This window comes from Phodopus roborovskii, unplaced genomic scaffold (assembly GCF_943737965.1).
Source record: "Phodopus roborovskii unplaced genomic scaffold, PHOROB, whole genome shotgun sequence".
In the NCBI taxonomy this organism is placed as follows: Eukaryota; Metazoa; Chordata; class Mammalia; order Rodentia; family Cricetidae; genus Phodopus; species Phodopus roborovskii.
In genome coordinates, this window is record NW_026126571.1 from 12,290,424 (window position 1) to 12,301,737 (window position 11,314).

At 44.5% G+C, this 11,314-nt stretch overlaps 1 protein-coding gene across 1 annotated transcript; it reads left to right on the forward strand.

Moving 5' to 3' along the window:
• The first annotated feature begins 8,454 nt into the window (after nucleotides 1-8,454).
• On the forward strand, nucleotides 8,455-10,725 carry Gadd45a (growth arrest and DNA damage inducible alpha). Its single transcript, XM_051202919.1, has 4 exons — nucleotides 8,455-8,641; nucleotides 8,739-8,840; nucleotides 8,953-9,190; nucleotides 10,037-10,725. Exons 1-4 carry the CDS (start codon nucleotides 8,598-8,600, stop codon nucleotides 10,148-10,150), a joined length of 498 nt encoding a protein of 165 aa, XP_051058876.1. The 5' UTR covers nucleotides 8,455-8,597; the 3' UTR covers nucleotides 10,151-10,725.
• The last annotated feature ends 589 nt before the right edge of the window (nucleotides 10,726-11,314 follow it).

The window sequence follows — 11,314 nt, forward strand, 5'->3', positions numbered from 1 at the left end:
CCTGCTCTAATTTTCCTTTATTCTTCATTTCTTTTGCTTCCAGTCTCCTAAAAAAATTTTTTTTTCTTGGTTTCCTTGTTTGTACTCCAACTTTGCTCTATAAAAATCTCCCGGCCAAAAAAAAAAAACCTTTCAGAATTTGGGCATTTCGTGCTAGAGCACAGTAAGGTTTTAGTTCTCAGTGTAAAAACAATGTTACAGATTGTTTTCCTATCAGTATGATCTGTTTATGCTACACTGAAAGAGCAAGCCTTGAACTTGGCAATTAATCAGCTTTTTACCTATTAAGTTTTATTCGCATTCAGTGTAGACTAGTAGCGTTCACCGATCCTTGGCTTACAAAACACACCAGTGCTCTAAACAACCCATGCAACAAAAACATTAGTGTGGCATGGTAGTAGTATGAAGAGCAATATGAAGATTAGGGTGCACAGCCTTCTGTGCTTAAACAAGGCCACAAGCACAGTTATATTTCTTCAAGACAGCTTCCATTCTGGTCTGTACAAGAGAGCAGAAGGTTTACAGCCCTGTCTTCTAGACTATTCACCACAGCTTTAAGTCCATATACACATCTTTCTCCAGCACAGGATCTGATTTAACTATTGTTTAAGGGTCTGCTGTATGTAAGGCACTGTTTTGGTCATTGGGAAATAAGTCCGTGAACAAAATGAAATTCTAACCATGGAATGTATACGTAGAACCAGGATGACCAAGAGGGGACCATCAGGTAGCCAGACTTTATAAGTAAGGCGGATGTGTCAGAGGATGGATGGTGAAGTGCTTTAAAAGAAGGGTCCACCTTTGCATGGTATGGATTCGTGGTATGGAGGTCATTGAAGTGTCAAAACTTTTACACTTTGGCTTCTAGAGGTGAACAGGGCAGAGAGCAGCAGCGACATTCATCTGAGTGGGACTTAGCAGCAATAGTAAGAAAACGTTGGATGATTTTACGTTTTGAAGGAGAGCCAATAGTATTTGCTGATAGAGTGGAACTGGGCAGAGAGAGAAAGGACTCGGTGGGAGGAATGGTAATGCCACCAACCTACTGCAGGGACAGATTTGGAAGAACAAGAAGCAGGGCAACTTTTGTCATTTGGAGTTTGAGATGCTTACTGATAACGACGAGTAAGCCCCAAGGCTCAGCAGACTGCATATACATTTGAAAGTCACTGGAGTAAATATTAAGGCCATGAGACCAGATGAGGTCATCCAGACCATGAGGACACAGAAAAGAGGCTCAAGGACAGAGCTTTTCAGAGGAAGAAGGAAACTCAGAGCCTGTGTAAGGAGCAGGGACAGAAAGCAAACTCTGAGCTTGTATAAGAAACAGGGATCAGACCTACAAGAGTTGACTACCAACTCCAAACACTCGCCTTCCTTACCAAGGACATGCCTGCTGAACAAAGCCTCTCAAAAATTCCTCCTGGAATGGAAGCCTGGTGAGGTAACCTCTCTAGTTGAGAGGTAGCTAGGGACATGGTATGAAAGGCCTCTTGGAGGACTCTAGAACTCTTATTTCTACACCTTGACTGGCTGGTGAGATTTGAACATCTGGAGGTAACAAAGGGCAGCTGGCCCAAATCGTTCACAACACCATGACTCCATTACTCTCTCTTGCCTCTCTCTTTCAATATAGGCTAGATTGACTCGGAATCAGTGACCCTCCTATTTCTGTATCCTGGATATAAGATTACAAGCATATGCCACCAAGTCAAGCTACCATGGTTCTTTATGGCGGAAGAGAGTTGCCATGGAGTATTTGCTAGATCCTAAAATGATAGGACTGGGATAGTGTATTAGTATTTTACATGGGAGGCAATAAATTACCACATTTAGTGCTTAAAACAACACTTAGGGAAAGACAGCTCAGTAGGTAAGAGCATTTGCCACCAAGCCTGACAATCTGAATTTGATTGGCTCTCTAAGACCTATGAGGTAGAAGGCAGAACTCCTGAATTTGTCTTCTGATCTCAACACATGTGTGCCTGTGTGTGCATACACAACAACACACACAGTAAAACAAGTAAGTATAAAAAAGTATAAAATTTAAGGATTTAAAAACACCTATTTTACTTCTAATTATGTATGTGGGGGTGGGGGATGGATACGTGTATGTAAGTGCAGGTGCCCCACGAAGCCAGAAGCATCAGACTTGGCATCACACTGGTAGCCTTGGTTAAAATTGGTGGGTCACAAAACAAAGTGAAGAGTCATAAATGCAAGACACAGATTTGTGGGGAGGGGAGTTTAGGTGTTTTGTTTTGTTTAACTCTTTGCTCTTTGGGGGTCTACCACCCAGCTCCCAAATAAATACATGGAGACTTAATTCTTAATTTTGAATGCCTGGCCTTAGACCATATTTTTTCTAGACAGCTTTTCTTAAATTATCCCATCTACCTTTTGTCTGTAGGATTTTACCTTCCTCTGTTCTACATTCCTTTCTTTCCTTCTTACTCTGTGGCTGGCTGTGTAGCTGGGTGGCTACCCCTGATGTCTTTCTCTTCTCCTTTCTCTCTCCTCTTCCTTCTCTCTTCACTCTCCTTCTATTTATTCTCTCTGCCTACCAGCCCCACATATTTCTCTCTCCTGCCTAGCTATTGGCTGTTTAGCTCTTTATTAGACCAATAAGGTGTTTTAGACAGGCAATATAACACAGCTTTACAGAGTTAAACAAATGCAACATGAAAGAATGGAACACATCTTTGCATCATTAAACGAATATTCCATCACATAAACAAATGTAACACATCTTAAACTAATATTCCACAACAGGTGTTGATGGGGTGGTTGGGGAGTGGGGATTGAGAGTGGTCAATATGTATTTTGTGTATGTGTGGGACTGCCTACAACAAATTTAATTAATAGATTAATAACAACAATATGTAGCAGTACTAGTAGTCTAGCCACACAGATCCCTGGGCCTCCCTTTCTGATTCACAGCATGCTGAAATCAGTGTTGGTCAACCTACATTCCCATCTAGAAGTTTGATGGGGAAGGATCTGTTTCTCAGCATCATAAGCTGTTAGAACAATTAGCTTCCTTGTTACTGTAGTTTGCTTCTTTCAAGTCAGCAATGGAACAGTCTCTCTTTAGAGAAGGTCTAGGTCCCTCTTAAAGTCCTCAGCTGGGTCTGGAGAGATAGCTTCATTGGTAAAGTGCTACTGGTGCAAGCATGAGATCCTGAGTTGGGTCTTCTAGGACCCATATAAAATTCTGACTATGGTGATGTATGCATAATAATCTCAACACAGAGGAAGGAGAACCAGTCAGATCCCTGTGGCTTGCAAGCTGGCCAACCTCCCCTATGTGGTCAGCTCTAGGCCAGGGAGACAACTATTTCAAAAACAAGGTGTCTGCCTCCCTAGGTTGTCCCCTGAATAACCCATAGGCAGGTACATGTACACACACATGAACATGCACCTACATGCCTTATCTGTCTGAGTCAGGGATATTTAGAATTTCCCTTTCTTTCATTGAGAGTCAACTGATTAGGAACCTTAATTACAACTACAAAGTCCTTTCCTCTTTGCAATGGAATATACAACACTATTTTATCAGTTAAAGCAAGCTCACACTTGAGAGAGGTCATTGTCATGGTCATCTTGGACTTTTTCCCATTATTATGATGCCTTCATGTTACATGCTACTTTAGACACACTTCTCATTGCTGTAAAGAAAAACAAACAAACAAACAAACAAAGAACACTTGACCCAAATAAGGACAGAAAGACTTATTACAGCTCAGAGTTGTTGCAAAGGCTCTGTTGACTGTTGTGAGGCCATCATGGCATGGTGACATGAGGCAGAGGCTGCTCACCTACTTTCTGGTAGAAAGGAGGCAAGAGAGAGTAAGGGACGAGAAACTAGATGCATCCTTCAGAAGCATGCCCCTACTTACATAGTTCTTCAGCTCGGCCAGCTCCTAAAGTAGCACTGCCAACTTTAGACCAAGCCTTTGATGCCTGAACTTTGAAGGAAGTGTGTGTGTGTGTGTGGGGGGGTACCTTTCATATCTAAGCCACAACAAACTCAAGGGGAAGTGATGATCCCAAGGAAAGGCATATTTCAGTGATGGTAAATTTTATCCAAATAATCTTCTGTAAGAAAATTGGAGGTAAACTCACAGGCTTGCTTTGAAAAAATAATCTTTTCAATCTTATGCAGATAGGCAAGAGCAACAAAAGCTGAAGCCTTGTCATTTTAAAACTTGTGATTTTCAGTTTTAGGCCGTGTACAGCGACCTACCTCAATGAAATTACAAGCCCTTTTCTGCCAGTAGCATCAGCTACTTTTTTAAAGAAGGAAACATTGTAAGCCCATATTATAGGACCAGGAATAGGAATGCATGTATGATAAGAATGAGAATGATATCACAAAGATTTTTAATATGCAAAGCAGCAAAATAATTGAATAATTCTCTAGTGCATATTTTCCCATAACTTCCAGATACAAGCATTTAGACTTTTTATAAATATAATTAAAATGTCAACTCTAGTCCTCTGTACTTCAATACCTGGGACTACCTGGAGTAGTCTAAAAATAACATTAAGAGGGTGTGGTGGAGCATACCTATAATTCCAGCACTCAGGAGGCTGAGGCAGGAGGATTGAGAACTTGAGGCCTTGTCACAAACAAACAAAATAGTAACTGTGTTGGCTAGTTTATGGAAACTTGACACAAGCTAGAGCCATAGGAGAGGCGGGAACCTTAACTGAGAAAAATGCTTCCATAAGATCGAGCTGTAGGCAAGCCTGTAGTGCATTAAGTTAGTGATTTATTTGGGAGGGTCCAGACCACCGTAAGGGGTGCAACCCCTGGGCTGGTCATGGGTTCTATAAAAAAGCAGGCTGAGCAAGCCATGAGGAGCAAGCCAGTAAGCAGCACCCCTCCATGGCCTCTGCATCAACTTCTGCTTCCCGGCTCCTGCCTCGTTTGAGTTCCTACCCTGGTTTCCCACAATGGACTGTGATTGAGGATGTGTAGACCAAACAATCCCTTTCTTCTCAAGTTGCTTTCGGTCATTGTGTTTTACCACAGCAAAAGAAGCCTTAACCAATACAATAACTTTACATTTTGGAACACTATGATCCAGGTCTCTCATACACAACTGCAAGCTAGCAAGGAAGCTGAATGGGGTTCCTATTTCCAAGCGTAACAGGCGTGGAGGACAATCCCTGATGAAACCCTCTGGGTAGACTCAGCAATGAGACAGTGTGACAACCTGAGTCAGAAGGTTTGGCATGATTACCTCCGAATACCAGAAGACTCCTTCAAGGATTGGATAAAATGCCAATTTTATAAGGCTACACATAGCATGGAGAATAGCTTTTGAGAGATGAGTACCATATTTTACTATTTTACACACATTTTTACTTACTATAACTGACTTTATTGGGGCACTGTTGTGCTATGTTTCATCTGAATTGGTGGTGTAAACAGTCCATGGTTCTACTGCCCCACTCATATGAGAAAGTTATAGAACCGATGACAGCTATGGTTATAGCTAGGTGATGACAGCGAATACCATTTTGTCTCAAAATCCAACTAAAGCATGGGTGTGATGGCTGTTCTTGGTTGTCAACTTGACTACATCTGGAATAATCTAAACTTCAGAAATGGAGGGCACACCAGTGAGGGATTTTTTTTTTTTTTCCTTAAAATAGGAAGATAGGAAGATCCCCTTGTAATCCAGACCCTGAGGCAGGAAGACACAAGCCTCTAATCTGGATCTTGAGGTGGCAAGACCTTTAACATAGGCCTTGAGGCGGGAAGACACACCTTGAATCTGGGCCACACCCTGTGCTGGAAGCCTATATAAAGACATGGAAGAAGGAAGCTTTTGCTCTTTGTCTGCATGCTCTAGCCTTGCTAGCAAGTCCCTTCCTTCACTGACATTAGAGCCTACTTCTTTGGGATTCCAGCATGTCCTGAAGACCAACTGAGACATCTAGAGTCATGGACTGAGCAACTTCTGTATTTGATTTTCTGTTTATAGCCAGCCATTGTTGGACTAGATGGACCATTCTAATAAACCTAATAAATCTCGTGTGTGTTGTGTGTGTGTGTGTGTACACTCATTCATTCTATACTCTGCTACTCTAGAGAACTCTGACTAATACAATGTGAATGACAATTGGATCATGAGGTCTTTGTAGGCCAAAGTCCAGGAATTGTTCAGTGCTTGTGTTATGAAGTAATGTTAAAGGTGGATTATCTGAGAATTCATGCTCAGGACTGTGGAATTGTCAGATGTTGGTTAATTTTCAGATTCTTTTCAACTCATGACACCCACTGTGCTATTGAATATAGGACTTGTGCTGGGTTTTGAGGACACCAAGCTGATGAAGTCATAGTCTCTGCTGCCACATGATCCTCTAATTCTCTATTCAGTTTGCAGTCACAAAGCTGGAGAACTTCTAAGAAATCTCTAATAGGTAGAACCCTGGAGTTCTAGGGAACAAAGTTCACCTATCTCCAAAAGATGACTCAGATCATTATGTGCAATTTTAGTTTTGCAAAGTTAAAAATGCTTTAGTGCTTGCCTGTGTTGTCACTTGTCTTGATGCTGAAACAAAATACCTGATGGAGGCAGCTTGAGGAAGGAAGAGTTTATTGTGGCTCTCAGCCCCTGGGTACAGTCCATCATGGGAGGGCTTGACAGTAAGAACTGGCAGTGGCTGTTCACATGGAATCCCCAGTCAGGAATGAGCCGAGGATGCCCATGCGCAGCTAGCTGTCTTTTTGACATGCAGTGAGGTTCCCCAGCTCATGGAATACTGGTGTCCATTTAGAGGTGGTCTTCCCACTTCAACTAACCTAGTCTAGATGATCCATCACGGACATGCCCAGAGGCTTATGTTAGTGATTATTCTAGATCCCCATTAAGGTGACAATCACTGTTAACCAGCACAATTGAAGCCTAAACTTCAGGGTTGAAACTTTGTCTCTGTTGCTGTTCTGCAGGGCTAGGAATCAAATTTTGGGCCTGGGCCTGGGCCTGGGGCATGCTAGGCCACTGCTCTACCATTGACTCCCAGGCCCAAAGTTGAGAAACTCTTTAATAAGCACATAGTGTATAAGGATTTTAGGTACAGGTATGAGGTACACAAACACCCTTGGGTGAGTCACTGACACCCGTTCCTTTACTCAACATTTTCTCTCGGGGACAAAGCCCTTAGGGATTGAATATAAAGGTCCATCTCCAATAAGTGAGCTAAAAAACCAAACTGTCACTTTTCCACTACGTTAAGATCAAGGAAACTGGAAAATAGTTTGTTCACAAGAGTAAAAACTTAAGAATGCAAAACTCATGTGTAACTCTGCAAAATTGACTTCTGTTAACCATAAGCTGCCCAGTGACCTCAATATAAGCACTGTTGTGAATGCACACATATGAGAGGCAATTTCTCTGCTTTTGTGTTTATCGAGTAAGCTCATAAAACAAAGGGATTTTTAAAGTCTGCAGTAAAGGTCTGCATTAAAAATTGTATTTAATGTGGGACTCCTGCTTGCAGTTATGAAGGTTTGCCTTCCACCTACAAGTTGCCATTATCTCAAAGGTGAAATTTTAGCACATGGCTAAGATGTTCTATGGTTACAGCTTCATGATTCAGCATCAGTAATTCAGAATGAGATCATAGGCAGTGGAAGGTGGTGTCATACTCTTTTGCCTGTGAAGGGACGCCCAGGGAATGGCATGAGCATACTGAATTTAGGACTACCAGCTTTCCCCACCCACCTTATACGAAGTGGGTAGACATTTTACCAGCTTTCCGTGGGAAAGATTCCAATTTGGTACTGTGCCATCACTACACACCAATGTGCTGGGTTCCCTATTTGGAGCTTCAAATTCTTGCAACCAACCAAAAATAAATCAAGCCAGCCATCAGGGCACCAAAGGAATACTACTGTGAATAAACAGCATTGCCTGGAACTTACATATAAACAACACTTCGGAAGCAAGCTTTGCCTGCCACATCTGGACACTTTTTAAATATAATCTGCTTACTACTAACAGCTAGACCGGGGTGCATCATTATTAACCCTGGAGATAAATTGTGAAAATCAGCCCCAACACAAACGACTCCAGGCGACAATCAAACGATGTCCACAACTAGAAAAACAATCGGCAGGCTGTTTTCAGTCCGAGCTGAGGACACTTGAACCACTGCAAAGCCCTCCGCACCAGATGGCTCCACCACCTCCCAGAGCTGGCTCAGGACCCCGCCAACCCGGTTTCTGCACCACTCTCATCCCGTGGGCTTCCCTCCCGCGTAGCTCCGCCTCCTTCCGCTCGGCTCAGCCTGGGCCGGTGGAGTCAGGGTCTGAGTGGCAAAGTCTTCTAATTTGCATGAGCCAATGGCTACGTTGTATGCAAATGAGGCCGGCCGTGATTGGCTGAGGGCTAGCCCCATAAGTCCAGAACCGGGCCCTTTGTCCTCCAGTGGCCCGGAGGCAGCTGAGCGGTCGTCACTTGCGGGGACTTAGGCGAGGAGCCGGCGGGTGGGAGCGAGCGAGCGAGCGAGCGCAGAGCCCGCGCCGCGCACTGGGGGGCAGGAGCAGCCCGCGCGCCGCGGGAGGGACTCGCACTTGCAATATGACTTTGGAGGAATTCTCGGCCGCAGAGCAGAAGACCGAAAGGTAAGTGTGCCTGCGGACTCGGTGGCCGCTGCCCCTCCCGCGACCGGCGCCCCCACCCCCCGACTGACCCGGTTCTCGCCCGCCCTGCCGCCCGCAGGATGGACACGGTGGGAGATGCCCTGGAGGAAGTGCTCAGCAAGGCGCGGAGTCAGCGCACCATCACCGTCGGAGTGTACGAGGCCGCCAAGTTGCTGAATGTGTAAGTGGCCCCCCCGGCCGCCCGCACCCCTGCCTCCCGCTTGCCCGGCCGCCCGCCTCTACCCCCGCACTCCCTGGAGAGTGTGCACTCACCGTTGCCCCGCTGCCCGCAGCGACCCCGACAACGTGGTGCTGTGCCTGCTGGCTGCAGACGAGGACGACGACCGGGACGTGGCTCTGCAGATCCATTTCACCCTCATCCAGGCGTTCTGCTGCGAGAACGACATCAACATCCTGCGGGTCAGCAACCCGGGCCGGCTGGCTGAGCTGCTGCTGCTGGAGAGCGAAACGGGCCCGGCGGAGAGCGGGGGTGCCTCGCAGCCCCCTGACCTGCACTGCGTGCTGGTGACGGTAAGGGACCCGGGGCTGCAGCTGGGAATCTGCTGGGGTGGACCTCGGCTGTGCTGGACGCTGATCTCGCGGGGGTTCTGATGATACCGAGCGTGTCTAAGCTCGTGGGTGGCCTCCAGCGGCGGAAGATATCCCTGTGAGTCAGCAGGCTGCCCAGCTCTATACCCCTGCCTACCTCTGCACTACCTCGCGCGTGACTAATTCTTAGAGCAGGACAGATTAGATAAAGCCAAATAAATTCCCGGCTCACCCTTCATTAAGAAGTCAGCTTCATTCTTCATTTGCTGTCAAAGCTAAATATAGAAATAGTGTAGGAGACAGACCTTATTAATTCGCTGGAGTTACTCTGGAGTATACAGAGTGGAATTCTTTTCTCTGAACCTTTGTGTTTGGATGGGCCCTACACACACACACGCACACACACACACACACCCTTTATAAATGTCTGATGGTTGAATAATGTTTTCAGAGAGAAATGTGCTATCTTGGTGCTGATGACTTTTGCTGCCAGGGAAAAGTGCCATGCATCGACTGGGGAAGATAAGAGTGGCTCTAGCCGCCCGGGCTGCAGCTTTCACATCCTTGTGTGCACAGAATGCTTTTCAGGACGATCTTACTTATGACCCCACTAGGGTGCGTGCTTGCTAGGGCAGACTTAGGAATGATAACCTCGTGCAGAATGGTACAGATAATTATGCAAAACTCTATGTGGCTCAATGGGCATTACAGGTGTTTAGACCTTGCCAAATGCTGCTTAACAGAATTCTCAGGTTTTGGCCCTTTCAAAAGTAGTAGCATTGGCTGATCATTTTAATGGGGAAGTAATTTTTCTCAATTTGTTCTCAGAACCCACATTCGTCACAATGGAAGGATCCTGCCTTAAGTCAACTTATTTGCTTTTGCCGGGAAAGTCGCTACATGGATCAGTGGGTTCCAGTGATTAATCTCCCCGAACGGTGATGGCATCTCAGTGGAAATAACTGAACCAAATTGCACTGAAGTTTTGAAATACCTTTGTAGTTACTCAAGCAGTTACTCTCTACGCTGATGCAAGGATTACAGAAACTGATGTCAAGGGGCTGAGTGAGTTCAACTACATGGGGGCTAGGAGATGACTTTGCAGATGGACAGAGGTGAAAATAAAGAAGGAAGCTGTGTTGAAACAAATCTAAGTCAAAAGGGACAAAAACTACAAAGAACTGTGCAAGAAAGAAAACTATTGATTTAGGATGGCTGAGTTACAGTAAAATAAGCCAAATATTGCTTTGTTGAAACCTTAAATGTGTAGCAGTAGTTTGGGTTTTTTGGTTTTTTTGTTTTGTTTTGTTTTTTTTTGGTCTTTATGCCCTCAAGTAAAAAGAAAGTGAAAAGGATTGATTGTATTTTAAAGCTACAGGTTAATAATGTATTTTGATGAGATGTTAAATTCTCAGAAGTTTTATTATAAATCAGACTAAGTTATTTTATGATATGAAAGGTTATTTATGATGAAGTTTTTGAAGCACAATATCTAAAATAAACTGGTTATAATTGCATCATTTCTCACTGTGTGGTTTGTGTTTTACAACATCGACTCAACTAACAGACATTTCATTGGCGCCTTTACACTAGGCAGAAAACTGGTGATTGTTTAGAGGATTTGGGTAAGGGAAAAAGGAATGTTTAGAGATTGCCCCCTGCAAATTTTGAATAACTATGACTAGTTATTTTAATGCTATTAAAAAAAAATGCATGCAAAATGTAGAAGCAGAGAGGAGGGCCGGCTGCCGAGGTCCTTGTGGAAGATTAGTGGAACTTTTGCTAAGAAGGAGTCATTTTCTTGGGGTCGTAAGAGATAAGCATAATTTCTCTAGCTAGAGAGAGGAAAGGGATGTTGGTAACAGCTAGAGCAGCTTGTGCAGAGGTGTGGGGGCCTGAAAGATCACAGCCTGCACAGAGACTGCCTCTGGTGTAGAAAGATAAGGGGGAGAGAGGGCTGGAAAGAGTAGGTGGGGGTTAGGTTCAGACTCTGCCCGGCATTCTGGTATCATCTTGACGTATTTGAGGAGCTTCCCTCTGTAAATTGGCCACAGTCTGCAGAGGCCTTCAGTCTGCAGAAGGAAGTGACATGGTCAGTGTGGTAGG

What these genes read in the sequence shown, in the direction of transcription:
- Gadd45a (XM_051202919.1), top strand. Translation starts at nt 8,598, where the DNA reads ATGACTTTGGAGGAATTCTCGGCCGCAGAGCAGAAGACCGAAAG. An exon ending in GCCGCCAAGTTGCTGAATGT is followed by an intron (nt 8,841 to 8,952) that starts GTAAGTGGCCCC and finishes CGCTGCCCGCAG; the next exon opens with CGACCCCGACAACGTGGTGC. An exon ending in TGCACTGCGTGCTGGTGACG is followed by an intron (nt 9,191 to 10,036) that starts GTAAGGGACCCG and finishes ATTTGTTCTCAG; the next exon opens with AACCCACATTCGTCACAATG.